General features: G+C 34.6%; 1 protein-coding gene across 1 annotated transcript in view; it reads right to left on the reverse strand.

Annotated features, from left to right (window-relative positions):
- Nucleotides 1-14,087, reverse strand: part of LOC136031211 (large ribosomal subunit protein uL24m-like) — a 35,856-nt gene extending 21,769 nt beyond the window's left edge. The window contains exon 1 of the mRNA XM_065710583.1: nucleotides 13,913-14,087. Coding sequence (XP_065566655.1) covers nucleotides 13,913-14,008 — 96 coding nt within the window. The 5' untranslated portion in view covers nucleotides 14,009-14,087. The remainder of the gene's footprint in view (nucleotides 1-13,912) is intronic.
- Nucleotides 14,088-22,037: the final 7,950 nt, after the last annotated feature.

Raw genomic sequence — 22,037 nt, forward strand, 5'->3', positions numbered from 1 at the left:
TGTCAAATATTTCACTAGTCCCTTGAATCAAAGACAGTAACTACAGATTGGGAGAAGGCACATATCACCAGAATATTTAAAAAAAAGGAGACAGGACCAAGGCAGAAAATTATTGACCTATGAGCTTGACTTCAGCTGCAGCCCAAACAGTACTTGTGTATTATTCAGAATACACTCAATAAGTGAAGTTAGGTTCTTACGATGAAACAAACTACGACGCAGGTACATTTTAATTAAATATTTGGTACTTGTTCATTATTCAATTGATTGAACTAAATTCCAAACACACTCAAGAATTTTGGTGAGAAAATCTGGTTTTCTCTGATGCAGGTAAATCTTAATTAAATATTTTATGCATAGAGGTGGTTAGGTTAGGTATTTGATATAATGCCCCCCCCCCCCTAATGTGCAAATACATAGCCCAAACTTTTAATAAAGCTAATGAAATAAAACAAAATATAATGAAAATATAACACTTTATTAGCAAAATTGTAAAATTACAACTTAGAATTATGTACCCAGAACACAGCAATGTCGTTAAGAATCGCGTTAAAAGGAGGTCTTCCTTCTGCCTTTACTACCACCCGCCATTACTACATACCTTTACATTACATACCTAACTTAACCTATTCTAACCACCTCTATGCATAAAACATTTAATTAAAATGTACCTGCCTCGTAGTTGTTTCACGAAAGAACCTAACTTCACTTAATGAGTGTGTTTTGAATAATACACAAGTACTGCCAAAACATTAGAGTGTATGGTCAAGCATTCTGTCCTCAGACCAGCATGACCTCCTCTTGGGAAAGTCAGTAGAGACTAATTTGCTTACACTTAAAAACATCGGAATTCCTTAGTGATTTCAAATGTACAACAAATAAGTTGTGGATGACAGAAAGAAGGTACATAGATTTTTGAACGTTTTCAATAAACTGTGAGGCAGTTTGAAGCTGCATTTTTGTAGCCAGTTTCCTTGGCAAAAGCAGAAATCTTCCATTTTCCCTTTTAGCACCATCTAATGCAAAAAAAGGTATTTCTGATAGACGGCGCTGTTTTTAAATGACTAAGAGAGAAAAGAAACAAATGAAGTTCTAAATTAATGAAGGGTGATCAGGACAATGATTTATTGTAACGAATGATGTCGGCTGCGACACAAGTAAGTTCTGGTACCTGTACAGAAAGTCTGAATTTAAAGCTGGAATCAATTCCAGTTCCAGTTCCAAAAATTGTAGGGAGGTATATGGACTAACAACAAGTCCTTTCACCTCTTTGACTTCTTCTTCAGAAAAACTAGCTACTGGAAGCGTTATTCTGCTCCAGTCTGCGAACAATGGATATATACGATTATGAACAATAATAAACTGTTATTGATTGTGGGAAGTGCGAGTACCTGAGCTACCTGTCCCCAGCAGTTTAAGGCACTAGGCCGGCCGGTACCAATACGGCTCTTCCTACTCATTCCCGCTCTCTTCTGCACAATCAAAAACTATGGATAAATTGCGTCCCATTAAAAATTGACTTCTTCAAGCTTTAATCCTTATTAAACAATATTTCTCTTCTTTAAGGTATCAATTGCTGCCTTAAATATCTTACGATCAATTTCCCATGGCAGGTTAGAATCCAGGATAGCTGTATAAGTATTTGGAATCTTAGCCAAGGAGCAGAAACGCTTAAGAGCAACAGTCTCCTCACTCTGAGCCTGGCAATCAAATAAAATATGCTGGATTGTTTCCTCTGTTGAAAAGCAGATTCGGCATAAAGGGGAATGATGTAGCTTCCAATTAAATAACAAGCTATTTAGAAGTAGGGCACCTGATTTCAGTCGGTAATATAGCACTGTATTTAATCTTGTATGAAATGGAGATAACATTAATGTACTGTGATTAACTTTGGATCTTTGCCTGATAATATCTCGTGAATTGAGGTCAGAGGAAGGACTAGGAGATAACATGGAAGCCTTTGCTGCTAGAGAATCAGCCATATCATTATATTTTATACCTTTATGACTAGGAACATGTTGAAAATAAACTTCATTTTCCTTGATCTTAAGATTAAGAAGCTGTCTTCTAATATTATATAAATCTTTGTCATTAGCAATTCTATTAATATTTTGGATCAGTAGTAATGCTGATTTAGAGTCAGAGAGACAGAGTATATTTTCAGATTCAATGTTATAATTTATAAGAGCATCCAAGGCCAGGCGGATGGCACATAATTCAGCAGACAGGATAGAAGATCCCAATGGGAGAGGAGAATAAATATTCAAGTTCAGGGATGGGATACATGCTCCTGCTCCAGCTCTTTCCCTCTGGACGGATCCATCAGTATATATTTTTCTATAGTTGGGGTAAGCCTTTGAGATGTGTTCAGCCAAAATAGTCTGGATCTCATAATTAGGAATCAAATCTTTACTAATAGAGATAAGTTCTACTTGACAGCTTGGAGGACTCATTTCCCATGGGGGGGACTCAGTAAAGGGATATGCATGAAGCGAATGTTGATTCCAGTTTGGGACCTCCAGTTGAAACTGATTCCATGATGAATGGGCATTGGGACAGGCTGACTTCTCAGCAAAGGTATGTGCATATACAGCATGCTTGGCTCCATAAGCCTGGATTTGCGAGAAATACTTTATCCTTAGACTAGATGCTCTTTCACTTAGGGACACCAATCCCGACAGTGTTCTTAACTTTGACAGAGGAGTATGCTTATGCACACCCAAAGCTATTCGAATAGCAGAATTTTGTAAAGATTCAAGGATTTTGAATGAGGATGGGGGACGAGCTGAAAATATTTGAATCCCATATTCTATATTTGAACGAATATATAATTTGTAAAAATCCAAAATAATCTTTGGGTGACATCCCCACTTACTTCCAGCAAGTCTTTTTAGAATACAAAGTCTCTGAATAATCAGAGATTTCAAAGAATTAATATGTTCATGCCACTGCATTTTAGAATCCATTAATAAACCAAGTAACTTCACTGAATTGCAATATGGGATCTCCCTTGAGAAAATTGTCAGTGGATTAGGAGGATCTAGAGTACCATTAGTAAATATAATGGCTTTAGTTTTACTGATTGATATTGGAAAGCCAAATGCTAAAGAGAATCTCTGGACTAGACTTATATCATGTTGAATAAGGCTTTGAAGAAGGCTAATATCCCTTCCTGACTTCCAAATGATCAAATCATCTGCATAAAGGCCAAATGATGCATGAGATACTTGAAATTCAGAAACATACAAGTTGAATAGAAGAGGACTCAATATTGCACCTTGAGGAAGTCCTCTCGTAATGGGGCATTGCTCACTTCTAGACTGATTTACTTGAACGTAAAAATATCTATCAGTTAGAAAAGACTTTATAAAACTTATAAAAGGATACGGGAAGTCAAGATTTATTAGGATTTCCAATAATTTATTGTGGACTACATTTCCATAGGCATTCGACCAGTCAAACAGAACAGCCATTGTGACATGTCTTTTTTTGAGGGAGTTACAAACATCAGTTTCTAGCCGGGTAATGTTATCTAAAGAGCTATGTCCTTTTCTGAAACCTGTTTGTTCACTAGGAAAGAGATTGTTGACTTCAGAAAACCACTCAATTCTTGATAAGACAAGCCTTTCCAGAACTTTACTAAAGGAAGGTAATACTGATATAGGACGGTAAGACTTGAGATCATTAGATGAATAAGAAGGTTTTAAAGCTGGGAATAACTGAGCAATCTTCCAGGCATCTGGGAACTTTTGACTTGACCAAATAAGATTATAAAGACTTAAGAGGGCTGTATGAAACACCTTTGGGGACTCAAGAATCCACTTCATATAAATACCGTCATAACCTGGGGAAGACTTGATGTTAAGAGAATTAATTGCTACACAAAATTCATCTTGGGAAAAAGGTTTCATCAGAGTACCCTTATAAGAACAGGTAAGAGGGAGATTACAAAAGGGAGGTCGGCTGGGATGAAAGTCTGAGCAATCATTTTTAAAAACATTGGTAAACAGATCTGCCTTCTTTTTATCTGATACAATTGGATATCCATCCTGAATGATATCATATCTACGGTCATCATTAGGCTGCTTTCCACTATTTAGTTGGCTAATGAAATTATGGACCTTTGAAATTGGGGTTCTAAAACTGATACTTGAGCTGAAATTCAGCCATGTACTCTGTTTAGCTCTCCTACAAATTAGTTTCACCTTAGCACATGACTGCTTATAAAAGATTGCTGTTGACTGAGATGGGTGCTTTTGAAACATTTTACGAGCCTTTCTTTTTGCCAGAACTGCAACCCTACACTCATCATTCCACCAATTCTTGGGTCTTTTGGAGCCATTGTAAAAACGTACCCTAGTCATTGGAATTGCCGATTTAGCTGACTCCAGCAGGATTGATCTCAAATTAGACTCAATGGCATTAATATCATAATTAGGAGAAACAAAGGAAAAATCTACTTCATTTAATATCTCACGAAAAAGGGACCAATTACCTTTGGAGTTGATAAATGTAGGGACGTAGGGTTTGGGAGTGTAGCATAAATCTTGAAATGATGTAAGAATTGCACAATGATCAGATTGGAGAGACGACACCTTTACCATCTGAACTAAATCATAATATGAAGAAGGACCTAGAAGCAAATCTATAGTTGAGAAAGAGTTAGAAGAAATATTATACCTGGTCTGAAAGTCAAATGGAGTGAAAATCAAGGTGTCAGGAAAATTAGACAATATGTACTCTATTCCTCTTCCTGCTTTGTTGCTACCTGCTGATTGTTCCCAGAGAGGACTGTGGGCATTAAAATCACCAAAAATAAAGGTATTATTACCTGATAATTCTGTTTCCAAGATACTTTGGATGTCCTTACTCCCACATGGATTATAAAAGGATTTTATGGCAAGATGGTTACCATTAGCTAAGGTAATTAATATGCCTACAACATCTATTTCATCCCTGTAGATAGTTAAGGGTTGAGGGGAGTGTTGGATTGAATCATGAACAAAAATTGCCACACCCCCTCCCTTTCTGTTAGTTGATCTATCCTTCCTGTAGCACTTGTACCCAGGCATTTTGATTTTCTTGTACTGATGAAGATTAGTCTCTTGTAGACAAATAATTCCTATTCTCTTATCATTTGCACATTGGATAAGATCAGCAAGTTTATTTGAATTTAAAGAGACGCAATTCCATTGTAGGATCTGCAGCTTAGTTAACATAGGAAGGGTTGAATAGGTGACATGCATGATATTTTGAGAGAATGGATGATAATTCTGTTCCTATTTCATTGAAAATAGAATTGGAAAAGTAGTATTCTGCAATTTCTTTTGTTATACTGGCTATTTTATCTTTAGCCATATTTGATTGTAATATTAGGTCCACTGATGCAACATATTTAATTAAATTGGTAATATGAGGTCCAACTCTATCTTGCATAGTTATGGCTTGAGTAGAAATATTAGGAAAAGCTGCCACTCTTTCAGACCAAGATTTAGGCTTAGTTTTAGGATTGTTGAGGGATGGGCTAGCTTCAGCCACCTTGGGATGCTCCTTAGCCAATGGAGGGTAAGAAGTCTCAGTAGGAGGTATGAGTGCCTGATTTGGGTGGTTCTTGTGGACCTGTAGCCAGGGTTTTTGAGGAAGAGCTAAATTCCCTTCTTTGGCCTCATTACCTCTTGGACCTGATGGTACTTTGGACCGCTTGGCCAGCTCCATTGCAGCTATTGAGAAAGGAACATTTTCTTGAAGAGCAATCTTTAAAACTTTAGCTCGTTGAACATATTTAGGACATGAATTGTGATCTGTTGATTGATGTCTACCATCACAGTTTGTACATTTAGGCACTTCAGTGCATCTACTTTCTGTAGACAGGGAGTGATTACCAAGGCAATTAGGGCACCCTGGCACAGAAGAAGAACAATACTTAGATGAGTGACCAAGCTTAAAACATTTTGAGCATTGAAGAGGTTTTTCTTGGTATATTTTATGAGCTTTTTGCTGACCAAAAAGGAATACTGAGTCAAATTGGGAACTAGCAGGTAAGATAAAGAGGACACTCTTACTACTTCTTGTTCCCTTAGAATCTAGTTTGCCCGTACGATGAACATCCAGAACCTCCAGCATTTCCCCCTTATTGTTCATAAGGCCATCTTTCAAGTCGTCATTTGACAGTTCCAATGGTATGTTGTACAGTACTATTTTCTGAGAATTTTTCAGGGTTGGTTTCCACCATTCAGGTGTAACAGGGATATTGCCAATTTTATTTAGGCTAAGGGCTTTGTAGGCTTCATTTCTGTCTAGAAACATAACCATTAGTGAACCATCTCTGTTCACATTCACAGTGAAGCTGCATCTAAAAGTTTTGAAAAGATTCATTCTAATGTTAGTAATATTTTTGATAGAGAAGGATTGATCTTTTACTGTTGGAGCAAAAAGGATAATGGATTTGTCCTTTATCTCCACAGCTGGATTTGGGTTTGAGAGTCCCATTATTTCAGGAGGACTCATAGAAGGTTTTTTTCGTTTCTGTTTTCTGCCTACTGTCTGAAAATCCTCATTTAGCAGGTTGTCAGTTTCAGAGATTGGTGGCTCAGAGACAGTAATCATGGTTTCATTCAGGCTATCATCATTGGATATTGGAGATACAACAATAGGAATATCAGCTTCTGATATCCAATTAGATGCTTGGCCCCCTTCCCTGAGGGGGCTAGAAGTGTTAGGAAACATTGGGTTCAGGAAAGGGAAATTCCAGAAACTCTAACCACGCAATAAATTTATATGAAAAGGCAAAATAATACTTCTCAAACAAAAGGAGTAGCAAGAGCTTTAGTTCCTTTCACTCAGAAAATAAATGAAATCAATAATATAAATTTTTCATCAATTGATTTCTTCTTTTCTTTTATCTTTTTTTTTTTTTTTTTTTTTTTTTTTTTTTTTTTTTTTTTTCTGGTCCCAGTCTGAATTTTCAAAGAAACTTGACTGCATGAATGCTGAGATTACAAAGCTGAAAACTCAACCTTCCTTGCACGACAGTAAAATTGCATCTCTTGAGAAAGATTCTATCTTCAAAAGGCTCACTTGAATGAGCTTGAAAAAAAGTTACTGGACTTTGAAGTAAAAAAGAGACAAATAAATGTAATCATTCATGGTTTACTGTTTGAATGCCGAAGTCAAAACACCAAGTCTAATGTTGAGAATCTTTTTGAAAAAACACTTGGCTTAGCAGCTGATAGTATTCATATGACAAAATGTTACCGTCTACCTGATAAACCCGCAAGCAGGATTGCTTTGAGTAAAAGGTCCAAAGCAATACCTGTCCTAATCTCATTATGTAATGAGCTTGAGATCCAAAGCGTTTTTAAATCTGTTTCTAAAATCAAAAGATCCAGAATATGTATTACGACAGACCTACCATCAGTGCTAAACAACCTTTGCAGCAGTCTTCTAATTAAAGGGAAAGAGTGAGGTGATGTGTTAATGACTCGTGTTAGACAAAGGGGCACTAATATCTGGCTAGAAGTTAAAAAGGACGCCAATCTCAACTGAGAGAAACATGAATAGTGTTTAAATATTCTTTTTGAATCAATTAGTGTGGTGTTTATTTAACTGTTCATATAGGTCTGATATCATGATCTATCTTAGTCCAACAATTAAATAATGTATGTATATTTGCCATGTACGATTCTGTCATCTCTACCGTTTCGTATTGAGTACATGTCACCCTGACCTAATTGTCAGCAAATAGAGTTCAAGACATCAGGTATAAAAAGGTTATTTGACTTTTAATGAGTATTAGTGAGCCATTGGTGGGGAGACTGAGAGACTCAAGTTTGGAATCTATTACCTCGCTTTTACAAGATGATAAACTTGCCATTTTGGGTCTATGTGAAACTTTTCTTATTCTTGGTAGTGAAAAGTTTGTAAAGTGTGTTGGTTATGATTTTACTTACAGCAATGAAATAACATGATCAGGTGGAGGGGGGTCGAATTTTCCGTTGAAAATGGAATTCCATGGATAATTAAGTATGGGTTGTCTAATTTAAATAAGGAAATGATTTTTGAAGTCTATTGATTGAGACTATGGTAAATACGAAAGGATTATTTGTTCCATAATATACCAGCCTCCCTCTGCATCAGTCCTGAAATTTTTCGGACATTTTTTAGATAAGATTGATGAAAATGGAGATCAGGTCGTGATTATGGGAGATTTTAATCTTGATATCCTGTCTAGTGACGATACAAATTACGAGCTGCGTTATCAATACACTCAAAAAAAGTTGCATGATTTTCTGTGTTTAAATTTTGTGAAATTGTAACTCAGTTGAATACAACTACTACAAGAATAGCAGAGCAAACTGCAACATTATTAGATAATATTTTTATTTCAATTAATCCTTACGAGCTCTTCTAAAGGATGAGTGATCATCGTAGTCTAATGCCTGATTTGTGCATAAATTATCGCCCTAAAAATTTGACAAATATTAGAAAGAGAAATTTCAGTAAAGATAATATTTTTAATCTTAAAAATAAGTTGTCAGGAATGGATTGGAATTATATTCTGGAATCAAAAGTGCCAGAAAAGGCTACAGTGATGTTCCTCGAAAAAATTCAAAATGCTTTAAACAAAGTATGTCCATTTGTGTCTTGTAAGTATATAAAAAAAATAATATGATATGCCTACTAAGCCATGGATTTTGCCAGGTATTTTGAGATCCAGATAAAATATTTTCTATTTAAAAAATATGTTTCAGAACCAAATCAGAATAAAAAACCAAATTTTGTAAATTATAAAAAACACACTGTCAAAATTGCTTTGTAATACAAAACAGCTATATTTTGAGGCTTAGTTTTTGCAACCACATAATAATGACATAGAGGTTTATTAATTTTTTAGTTGGGAAACATAAGAAGTCTTCACAACTGAGTGAACTAATTGGCCAAGATGGGATTATGGTATTTGATAAAAATGAAATTGCCAATGTCTTAAATAATCATTTCGTTAGTATAGGTGAGAAAACAGAAAACTTATCATCACCATTGTCGGATTATGATTCCCGCCATAAGTACCTAACACCATCTTTAAATAAATCAATGTTCCTGTCTCCAGTCACTGAATCAGAGGTGATTGACATTGTTACACTTGTGAAACGTGAAAATTCTAAAGCGTTATACGGTTCTTTTTCTAACCTTGTGAAAGTAGTTATGCCTGGTATTACAACTATATTTAAACCAATAACAAATTCAATATTTCAGTCTAGAGCTTTCCCCACTCCTTTTAAGATTTCAAAAGTAATTACTCTACATAAAGAGGATGACTGTAATAATCCATCTAATTATCACCCAATTTCAATACTGTCTGTGTTTTTCTAAAATTGTAGAGACAGCATTAAACAATCAGATGTAGGGCCTATAGTTTTTTTGAAAAATCAGATTTTTTTTTTTAATGCTTCGATTTGGTTTTCAAAAGAGACATGGGACTGAGCATCCTATAATCATTATTAACCAGATTGTGAGTGATAGTCTTGACAAAGGAGAAATTCCTGCAAGCCTGTTCCTGAACATTCAAAATTATTTAACTCAATTTCTCATTTGATTTTGTTTTCTAAGCTTAATAATTTGGGAGTTCATTGAAAGGCATTGGACTTAGTAAAATCTTATCATCCTGAGAGAACACAAGTTACAGGAATTAATAATTATGCTTCTTCTTTCTTTCCAGTATCATCATTGGTTGGTGTCCCATAGGGTTCAATTATGGGCCCTCTTTTCTTTCTTCTTTATATTAACGATCTGTTTTGCTACAGACTCAGCTTCTCTAGATACACAGTTTACTGATGATATAGCTGCTTCTGTGTGTGGTAAATGTTAAATGGGCTTCAAATGAATATTTCCCATACATTCAGTCGTATTTTGAAATGGATTGATGATATTAAACTTGTGCTTAGTAACAAAAAAACTAAACTTACTATTTATTGCAGAGTTGGGTGCATGTTTCCAAAATTAATTAAAATTTGAGTTAAACTGAAGATGGTTTATTGTCTATTGACGGAATGAGAAGTATTTGTTATTTAGCAGTGGTTATCAACAAGAATCTTTCAGGAAAGGATCACATCAATGTTGTTTATGGAAAAGTAGCATGAGGTGTTGGTATAATAAATCCATTAAAACATTGTATTCCTTACTCTGCAAATAGTTCATATTTATTTTCAATAGTTCATATAATAGTTCACTTTATTTTACTTTAGTACTATCTCATTTTTATTATGTAGATTGATTCACCAAAATACGTTTCAGTCTAATCTTATTCCACTTCAAAAGATGCAGAATAAGGCTACTCGTGTCCTCAAAATATTTATACCATCTCCTTCCCTTTTGTCAAATACATAAATTACAGAATTGCTATTTAGTATTGCAAATATTCTCCTGGTGAGTCTTAGTGTCCAGTCTTCTATATGTTTGTTTAAAGTTAAATTTGACCATGGAGATCTTCCTAAATATTTTTACCAAATGAACTTACGTCCCAAAATATCCATTTCTACTCAAGCAGGGCCTTGTCTTTTAATCCCTAAGCCAAAATATGAGAGGTCAAGATTTACAGTGCAGCATATGGTTTCTTTGATTTGGTGTAAATTTGTTGCATCTATAGATGTAACATTGTCACTTAATGCCATTAGATCTTGGCTCCAGACATTGCAAATTCAATGCTTAGAAAATTAAAAACTTATTTTTGGTGTAGGATGGTGTCTTGTATTTATTATTTTGAAATTTTTGGATGATTATTTTGTTATTGCCCACTATAAGCCTGATAATTGGTATTATTAAATTAGTATTGTCTCAAATGAACGTGTGTTTGGCAGCAAGTTGGATTGGCATCTCAATGTTATTTCATTAATAAGAAAAATAAAAGGCAAGAATAGTTGTGTTTATTTCGGTAATATTACATACTGTTTTTGTTTTCCTTGTTGGTATATGAGCTCTGCTCACTGCCAATGGAAAAAATGTGTAAAATTGTGTCTTTTATTGCTATTGTAATAAAGAACCCTGAACCTTGTTGGTATTCATACTGATGTGGTCAAATGGGTTATGAACTCATTGACATATTAGAAGCAGCATGTCCAACTTTTTTTTTTTACAAAAAATGGTGGCAAAGTGAAGTTGTTAGAGGAGTCCCTCAGATTACAGTTTTTACCCTCTTTCTCAATTATATCAATGATACAGCAAAAGAAGTCACAAAAACATCCCACTTTACAATGATGATTCCAAGTTCTTTGGGCCAGCAGTCCAACAAAACCTACAGTCCAATCTCCTGAAAAATCCAAATCTGGGCAAATGATTAGCTGTTGGAGTTTAACACTACAAGGTGCAGCATCCTCCACTTTGGCCACAACAATATATATCATAAATATACATGATGCTCAACAAGATGTCATAGTCTTACATCCAGCTGCAGACTAACTGTGATGAAAGAGATTTGGGTGTTATAGTAGATGATCAACTTAAATTCCATGAACAATGGCTATCAGCTGTATCAAGAGCTACTTCTAATCTTGGTTTGCTCAAAGGGACAATCACCAGTTGAGCTTGGTCTGTCTTCCTTAGATTGTATAGGATTGTTGTTAAACCCATTCTGGATTTTGGGATGTAGCTTACCTATCCCATCCTATAAGAGTGATTCTAGCCTAGTTGAGAGTGTTCAAAAAAGTCCTGTGAAATTCATAAATGGTCTGCAAAATATGCCATACAATAAGAGGCTACAGCACCTACAACTCCTAACACTTGTCTTCAGATGTTGGCATGGTGACATGATGCTGACCTACAAATATAATAGCCAACCAAACAATACTCTCTTCACAAAACATGCAAGTTAGCACCAAACAAGAGGCCATTTGCAAGAAGTTTCTAAATATACTGTGAAGAAACATATATGGCTAAACCATTTTGCTGAATGTGTTATTAATGATTGGAATAGCCTCCAAGACAAAACAGTGATTACAACCACAACTGCATCCTTCAAGTCTATGCTTGATGAAGAATAGAGCAACAACCCAAAAAGAAACAAGTGGGACTGTTTGTCCTATTCAGCTGCCCACTGATTATTCATATGATTTTTTCACAAGAGTGTTTTGCTAGGAGGTTGATGCTGCTTGTCATTCCCAACCATCTTGGATACCAGCCAAAGTTGCTGTTGTGCAGTGGTGTCAACTTTAAGCTACCTGAGAATTGTTCTTATGGATCATACCTACCTTCTGGTCAATGTTACCAAGTGGACTTAAATTGCATCTCTCTCTAACAACATGTCACTGGAGCCTTAACACAGTAACATTACATTATAGTGCCATCATTAGCACAGAGCAAAAAAGATTCCATATGGACTTTAATATTGCTACAAAGTGCATATTCAGGTAATTAAGGTAAGCAAAGGCAGGCTCAAAATCTATAAAAGGAAAGAGATCAGCCCTATTAAAAGTCTCCTGGCTTCAGTAACTACATAACATTCTCTTTGATGTTTTTTTTTTTCTAAATTTGACATAGAAACAAGCTACAGTAGCCAAAGATGATGGTTTGGAACTTTCAGGAGACCATATTACAATACCTTCAATGAAAATAAAAGAGAATAGCACATGTGCTATCATTAAAGGGAAAACAAGTTAAGTAGTGTATTGCCAGAATGGTTCATCTGCTCTATCAAAAAAAAAAAAAAAAAAAGACTAAAATATCCTCCCTTTGAACTTTTAACACCACAGAAGCTTGCAGGCCACAATTTCTGGGGAAAATAGGGTTGCAATGATGAAACATCATGACCATAACAAACAAGAAGCACTTAACCAATCAGCAAAAAATATATCATAAACATCAAGTAACAAGTCAACCTATCAGCAATAAAAGTGATGTCAAAATTAACCAGTCATAGACAACATAAGCTTGACATTAGTGTAAACAAGGTTATGCTAGGTTAGGTTTAAAAAGCCTCTATTCTACTCTTTGAGGCTCCAGGCCAAATAATTATTATAGAATACAGACTTTGCCCTGCTGCCTGCAGGACTAATGGACTAATATGCTTTGCTCTATAGGTAATATTACCTGTAAACAAAACTGGACACTCTACTGCCTACCCTTTGTAATATTTAACTAATCACTCTGATCTGCTGGTTCAAATTTCATCACAGGTCAGTGTCACAACAGTTAGCCTATTATTGCAATTGTTTAGAAGCAGTTGGTTATTTAAACTCAAAAGTGAATGTGAACCATCTTGGATACTAGCATTAATGGTTTCACAAATTTTTAATTATCTTTCAACTTTCTACTATACAGAAATTGGCAGTGGTGACTGGAATTAGTATTTAAAATATAATTTCATTCATGTTGTACAACCCCAACTTTTCCCTTGGCTTCAAAACCCTACCTACTTTATGCATTTTTAGTTTGCCCTATGGAGGAGGAGGGTCAACCAGAAATGGATACACTTCTAGAATTAGCATTTCTAAGTGCTAGGCTATAGTATGGAAACTATGCATAGTTTCCAGTTTAGACAGCTTGTGATGAAAGTAAAGTTTTACTGCAAATAGCCTCTTCAGGAGCTATGCATCCCTTGAAGGGCTCAAAATAAAAATTTTAAAGACAGCAAATAGTATATATAGACAGAGCAAAAAAAAGACACATCAAGTTGTTCATATTCTAAAGAGCTAAGTAATGAAAACAGTGCTCTATTCACCAGAAGGACAAAAGAGAGTATTGAATGGAAAACTGAATGATGTAGCCTATTTCTTTGTTCTCTTCAGATTTCTTCCATACAATTGACCTAAATTCAATTTCATTTAATTTTTAAACTAGCCCTAGGCTATTTTAAAATCACACTTTCATTCAATAAGCCAATTTTGAAGAGATGTCAATTATCAAAATAATTTTGAATTTATACCTTGTCCATGGCTCTTTGAATATACCTTTCGGGTAAATTAGCATATTTGTAGGAATTGGGCTTCAGTCTTCTCAGCAAACAGTAAGTTAACTTCATTTCGAAAATTATGGGTTTAAGGGACAGAGTTGCCTTAAACACATTTTTGTCAAATATTAAGCATGTACGTCAACTGATGTAATATAAATTATATAAGCGGTGATATGAATATAAGTTTTCAAAGATTTTATGATATACTGATCTCTATTTTGTTTAAAACTTGTAAAACAAGTCAGACAAGGTCAAAGAAAAAGATAACCAAAAAGCCGTGGTTGTCACTTAGTCTACTGCGGTGCATAAATAAGAAAGACCAGTTTGCACTAGAATTTACAAAAATTATAGAAATGCTCTTAAAAAACTTTTGAGAAACGAGAAGAAAAAATATTTTGAGTGTAAATTTAAAGATGTTTGTGGTAACCCAGCTAAAACATGAAAAATTATTAAAAGTGTTATATCTTCAAAAGGTCCGGTTCTGCCTTATGAAGTTACTAGAAGTGATGGGTTAAAATCGACTGAGCCTGAAGTAATATGTAATGCCTTTTCAGAACATTTTGCAACTGTTGGGGCTCGATTTTCTTGTCGTACGGTAGCTTCTGATAATGATCCTTCGCTTCAAACTTTTATAGTTACTTCTGTTGATGTGTCAGTGTATCTTCTTGTTTTAAAAACCGCGTTTCCAAGCATTTCACATATATTTACGTCCCTTATATTTGCTTGTTTTCAGCAAGGGAAGTTTCCCAATTGTCCTAAAATCGCAGGAATAAGGCCTGTGTTTAAAAGTGGTAACAAGAATGATTTGGGGATTTACAGACCAGTTTCATTATTACCTGTTGTTTCACGAGTTTTAGAAAAATGTATTAAAATTAGAATTTATGTGCATTTGGAACGTCATAAACTTCTACATCCAAATCAGTGTGGTTTCGGGAAGGGTAGAACAACAGGAATGGCCATTTCATTTATTACTAATATAATTAATAATGCTCTTGATAATAAGCTTAGGGTTGCTGGTATTTTTTTGGACTTAATTAAGGCGTCTGACACTTTTGACCCCCGATTATCATTAAAAATATGAATTTTATGGATTAAGGGGTGCTACATTGGGTTTGCATTGTAGTTATCTTCAAAATAGATAGCAGTGTGTCAATTTACAAGGTTTTTCGTCTAGTGAAAATGTTGTGAAATGGAGGGTTCCCCAAGGATCCGTACTGGGTCTGACTCTGTTTTTAATTTTTGTTAATGATCTGCCGTATGTTGTGAAAGCTCTGCCCAGAATTGACGACTTTGTTGACAACGGTCAGAGTAAGACCCAGGTTACTATGCCCTTATTTGCTGATGATACAAACTTGGTGTGTGTTGCCCCTACGGAACAACTTCTCATGCCAACAATAAATGCAGTAATGAGCAAGATATGTACATGGCTTAAATTAAACCACCTTTACTTGAATATAGATAAGTCAAATTTTGTTATTTTCTCTCGATATCCGAAATTTACCTTTGGTTTACGGAAATGATTTCGGAGCGGCGATTTATTAAACAAACTAGGTTCACCAAATACCTCGGAATTAATGTTGATGAAACCTTATCATTTAAAGATCATGTGAAGTCAGTTTCGAAAATATTGTCACGTAACTTATGCGAGAGGTCTGTAATTTTGCGAGAGGTCTGATGTTCACAACCTCGTTACTCGGATACGACGAAATATTAAGGTTCCTCAGTTAGTTTCAAGTAGGTCTTCTTTTTCTCTTAGTAACAGAGCTTCAAAACTTTGGAATAAAATGAATATAGATATTAAGGAAATAAGTGGCTTTGGCCAGTTTAAGTCTGATTTAGGTATGGAGTTGCTCAGTAGGTATACTTTTTGAAACAAATTAAATAAAATAAATTTTCCATAGGTTATTCATTTGTAGTATTTATGTAATTTTTTGTTTGTTATTTTTGTTGTCTTGGGGTCATGCAAAGTAATGTAGTGTTTATGTTTTTTCATTCTCCACATTCTCCATATTCATTTTATTTTCTCCTTAAGTTTAGCAAAGCCTCGCGAGCTTCGCTTATCTTGTGCCATTGATTAAGAAATTTTTATTTCTAATAAAATTGTTCCACTACTACTACTACTACATGATCATTTGCTGTTTAGTATTTTCAATTCTGATGCAGCTCTTTTCTCGAGCAAACCGGTAGCTGCTACGCCCAAGGGGCACGAGTCTAATCTGCAAATCTTTAGTGTATAATTTATATAAAATAAATGTATTTTTTTTTCAAATCCTCGTCCAAATCATTATCTATTGAAACGATTAGAATAGAAGTAAATGATATTTCACATTCATCATCAATTCTTTTGTTTAATGGCATTAGTTTAAAGGACCCCGTATCTTAAGTTGTCATCAGTTTGAATGTCAATATGATAGGGTGTAGGGTGGCTTTCTCCTCCAAGTAAAACAATCTAATTGAATTGCAACTTCTACAGTCGTGTCTTTAAAACCTACTGAATTATTCCAGGTAGTAGAAAACTTCTCATGAGAAATTTTCTTTAGACTTCTCTGCTCTGCTCTCCTCTCACTTCAGAGCACCGTGCTTGGTGCTAGCCAGAGAGAAAAATCCTTTAGGTATGACTAAACCGGTAATGTTATCATAGGCTGCGCAATAGCGATGATTGAGATGGGCGATGTTAGCAAAATGTATTATAATATACACATAATAATACTGCTAAGACTATAACTACAACATTTCCTAAGGGTATAAAGGTGAAATTTTCAGGGATTTTTAAAAGGGAAAGATGAACTGAATCATACACACCGTCTGTATGGAAGATGTTAAAAAATCATAATAACAAAACCTTAGGGACAATTATATTTGAATATGAAATTAAAAGGGCTTACTGTGGAGAATCTTGAACTAAACAAGTGAAAATGCTTGTATCCTAACGCTACTGTTACTATTATAAGCATTTCTATTACTACAATTGCAACTAAAGCTAAGGCTACTGCTGTTAACTCTACTGTTATTACTATTACTGCTGGTACTGCTGCTGCTAAAACTAAAGGTATTATAGCGATATATCTTGGAAATATTGAAACTGCATGATGAAAATAAAACAAAATACACTTTACCCACACAGGTTGTCAAGAGGACGTATCAGCAATGCTTCAGGAACGGTTGATGGTTCAACGTTCAAATGGTTCAAAGTTCAACGGCTTACATTATTGAGTTAGACCTTTCATGGTAATCTGCTGCGGATTTTGAAATAGCCAGAAGGCACTATATGTATACAATAATAAATAATTAATAAAAGTAACCACTACAGTTGCTGTAATAGTGAAGCTAAGGGTATTGAGGTGAAACTTCTAAGGAGCGTTTAGGGGGATTTCAATCAAACGAAAAAATCATATGCCTGCAGCTTTTTAAAAGAACACTTAAATAATATCATAGGTAGCGCTACTTTGTAATAGCTAAAAGAGATTCCTAGTCCATCAATTATCTAAACACATTCAGTCAAAATTATAATACAGCCATTTTGTTTAGAATGGTATTGTAGTTTTACGCCTGGAAGATTATTGACTTAATTTCTGCTCGTTTTTCGTTTACAGGAGCTCTTTACTTTTCTTTGAAAAACTTTCTTGTGGAAACAGTATTTTGAATTTATCTATAATCAAGATCTGGCTTAATCTTCAGAGCCGCGCTTCTAAATCTTTTCTATCATAGAAGATATCTCAATAATAACACAGCCATTTTGTTTACAATAGTAGAACAGTCCAGTAACCTTGTCTCTAGGGATATTGGGTATGTCAACTCCTCATTATTATGCAATTGAACCATTTTGCTTTAAATTTGAGTTTTGCTTTCAAATTAAACCAAAAGACACTGTGAATGGTCGCAAGTAAAACCCGTCAGCAGTATATCGAGAACAACAGAGGGCATTAAGTTGAAACTGTTAGGGCCACTACTATTACAACTTCCACTCTTATAATTGAAATAGATCAAAAGCGTGTAAGTATATAAGGGTTGTCAACGAGCATAGGTAGAGTTTTTGAGTATGGAATTCAGTTTTATTTTTCTGGTCAACTTGAGGAGGTATGAAATTAAATTAAACAATACCGTTAGTGTCAGAATTAAAAATATTTGAAAAGGTTTCCTCGACATACAAATAGCAAGCCAAACTATCGAATCTTTCATTAAAAAATTAAAAGATGTAAAAAAAAATTCCATGAAAAAGACTATGTCAATAAAAAACGAACAGAAATTAATTTAAAAAACTTTTCCCGCAAAACCAGTGTTTCAAAGAAAAGTAAACAGCTCTGTTTTACCAAAAACGAGCAGAAATTAAGTCAAGTAATCTTCCAAGCGTAAAACTACCACAAATCGCCATCAATAAATAAATAAAACCTAAAACAAACAGAAATCACTATAAAAAAACCAATCAAACACAAAACGAGCAATAATTAATATGAGTAGGGCTGTAAATCCCCATGCCTTCTCAAGACCAGAAGAGAGGAGTAAAACTACCACAAATCACCATCAATAAATAAATAAAACCTAAAACAAACAGAAATCACTATAACAAACCCAATCAAACACAAAACGAGCAATAATTAATATGAGTAGGGCTGTAAATACCCATACCTTCTCAAGACCAGAGCATAATTTGCACTTCAAAAAAAGTGAATGACCGTGGATTGTCAGCGTAATGTACATATACTAATATTTATTCCTTAATATTTGAAAAGTTTTATATTTGTTAAAATAATTAAAGGGAAAAAATCTAAGATGTATTTTGTTTTCAGCATAATGCAAATTATGTTCTGGTCTTGAGAAGGTAGGGGATTGTCAGCCCTACTTATGTTAATTTTGTTGGTTTTGAGTTTGATTCGGCTAATTATTTTAACTTCTATTTGTTTTTGGGTTTCATTTATTAAATCATGGTCATTTTGTGGCAGTACTACGCTTGGAAGATTATATGACATAATTTTTGTTCATTTTTGGCCTAATGAAGCTCTTTACTTTTCTTTTCAATTTTTTTTTTGGCGAAAAAGTTTTTAAATTTATCTACAACCAAGAACTGGCTCAATCTTTAAAACCACGCCTCCAAATGTTTTCTTTCATAGAAGATGTCTCAATAGCAATACAGGGAAGTATCCCTTCTATAATAAAACTGCATAAACTTCCATAAACGTATGGAAAAATATGTAAAAAACGTAAAATAATAAACTATACTTAAAATAGTAAAATAATAATAATATGTATAAATAAATAATAAACGTAAAATATGGAATGAACCTGAAAACGCAAATTTTGAGCAAACATCTATAAATAAGACCGACCTATAATGCTCAGACCAAATGGGGATGCAGATTTTGTACACAAAAATAATCTGCCAATGGAACCAAATATTGTTTGCTATTGTTATCCTACCACATCCAATAGTTGAAATTTATTGTCTAGCCAGCCAGATCACTCATAACCAGCGTGGATTTTTCAGACGCTAGATTAATTGGTCTGCAAAGACGGAAACATTTTCAGAAAAAAAAAGGAAAAATGAGATAAAATGGACTTTAATAAGGAACAAAAAGGGATATTCAACTAATTAATTAAAAAAAAATTTCAAAAAAGAAGTTTTCTCAAGAAAAGTAAAATATTATAATGTCATATTAAACTTAAGATCAGAAGAAATAGATGTTTTGTAGATGTTTTTTTCTTTTCAAACTGGATTTGTGTATTCAATTTAAGTTCACTCGTTTTAAGATTTATATACTCATTTATATTAGTAGCTCTTGTTTGTTTGTTTGCTATGACTGTTTACTTAATCTATGTTTATTTTGGGTTTCATTTATGCTTCAATAGAAAAACATTTGTTTGTTTTAAGCTTGATTTAAATGTTTAACTTAAGGCATACACATTTTGAGATTTACTAATTCATTTACATTAGTACCTGTTGTATGTTTTTTTCTTGCTATGATTGTTTATTTAATGTCTGTTCGTTTTGGGTTTTTATTTATCCCTTAATATTAATATATGTTTTTTTTCTAGTTTGAGTTATTGTAGGTTTCAATTTCTTCTGATCTTAAGTTTATTACGGCCTTTCATCCCTTCCATAATGACCTTATTTGCCCCAAGGGCATACTGTAAGAAACTTGCCCGGGGTTCTGGGGGGGTAGCTGTTTTATCCTTAGGTTCTTTGTTATATTATCTTTAGTCTATTTTGAACAAAATAGCTATATACAAAATTCAATTGGACGCATTTAGGGAAAAGAAGGTTGAGAGGGATTGGATCACTTTTGACTCTGAAAACGTGAATTAGAACTTTCAATTTCTGATCATTTGAGTCCATTCCAAAGTCTATACGACCACATCTTCCATAAGAACCTTGTATGTCCCCGCGACATAAGATAAAACCCTTCTCTAGGGCTTTCAACCTTGGCTCTTGGGGGGGGGGGAGTATGTTGACAACGAAGCTTTGGTTATATTACAATTGGACAATTTCAAATAAACTTGCTATCTCAAAATTTTCATTTGATACATTTGGAGAAAAGAGAGTAGTTGTGTCACAGGGGAGTAGATGCCATCCGTTAACTTTTGACTCATTAAAAGGTAAATGGAACTTTCAAATGATCCACCTTCGAAATTTATGCGACTATCCCTTACATAAAATCTTATACGCCTTTGGGGAATAACTTAAAACACTTACCCCAGGGCCCTGGGGGGTTGTTTCGGCCCCGGAGTTTTTGTTATCTGATGTTTGAACTGTTTTTAAAAATGGCTATCTGAAAACTTGTATCGCAAGGGTTTGGAGGAAAAAGGGATAGAGGGGGCTATTTGCCTTCAGTTTATCTTTGATTCTTAAAATTTGAACTAAAACTTTCAGTTTTAATGTCAAATGAGCCCTCTCCGAAGTTTATACGAGCATCTCTTTTATAATAAGTATATATGCCCCCCGAACATAACTTACAACACCCGCCCCCAGGCCCTGGGGGGTTGCATCGACACCAAAGTTTTTCTCATCTAACCTTCGAACTATTTTTAACAAAATGGCTGTTTCGAAATTTGTATCGGATCGTTTTAGGGAAAAAATAACGTGGAGGGTCTAATTGCCCTTGGATCTCTTTTGACTCTTAAAAAGTAAACCAGAACTTTCAGTTTCCAATCAAATGAGCCCTATCTGAAGTTCACAACACCTGCCTCCAGACCCTGGGGGGCTGTGTCAACACTGGAGGGTTTTCTATCTGACCTCTGAACTATTTTTACAAAAATGGCTATCTCAAATTCTGTATCAGATGGGTTTGCGAAAAAAGAGCGTGGCGGTGCTAGTTACCCTCCGATCTCTTTTGACTCTTAAAAAATAAACTAGAACTGTCAATTTCAAATCAAATGAGTCCTATTTGAAGCTTATAAGAGTATCCTTTCCATAAAAACCATATATGCCCACAGAGTGTAATTTGGAGCGCCTTTCCCCGGGCCGTGGGGGATGATATTGACACTGGAGTTTTTCCTATCTCACCTTTGCACTAATTTTAACTAATGGCTATCTGAAAATTTTTATGAGCTGGGTTTTGGATTTTTCTTTACAGACCACACTGCCTTTCTTTGACAAAACGAATAAGAGTTTGAGCAGTGATAAGCCCTTCATTAGACAGTGAAAAACAGATATTTCTGCTGATGACAAAGATTGAATATTTCTTCGAAACATTCAGAACTTTTGTATTTGTTTTTCACTTTCTAATAAAGGACTTATTCCTATTCAAACTCTTATTCGTTTAAATGGGCTTTGGGAAAAAGGCATGAGGGCGCTATTTGCCCTCAGATCTCTATTGACTATTAAAAGTGAACTAGAACTTTCAGTTTCCAATCAAATGAGCCCTCTCTAAAGTTTTTACGATTATGCCTTTCATTAGAACCATATATGCCACCAGGGCATAACTGAAAACGCCTGTCCCCAGGCCCTGGGGTTGTTTTGATGCCTGAGTTTTTGTTATCTGAACTTTAAAATATTTTTTAACAAAACGGTTATCTCAAAATTTTTACCGGATACATTTGGGGAAAAGGAGCATGGAGGGGGCTAGTTACCCTCCAATATCTTTTGACTCTTAAAAAGTTAACT

This window comes from Artemia franciscana, chromosome 9, assembly GCF_032884065.1.
Source record: "Artemia franciscana chromosome 9, ASM3288406v1, whole genome shotgun sequence".
In the NCBI taxonomy this organism is placed as follows: Eukaryota; Metazoa; Arthropoda; class Branchiopoda; order Anostraca; family Artemiidae; genus Artemia; species Artemia franciscana.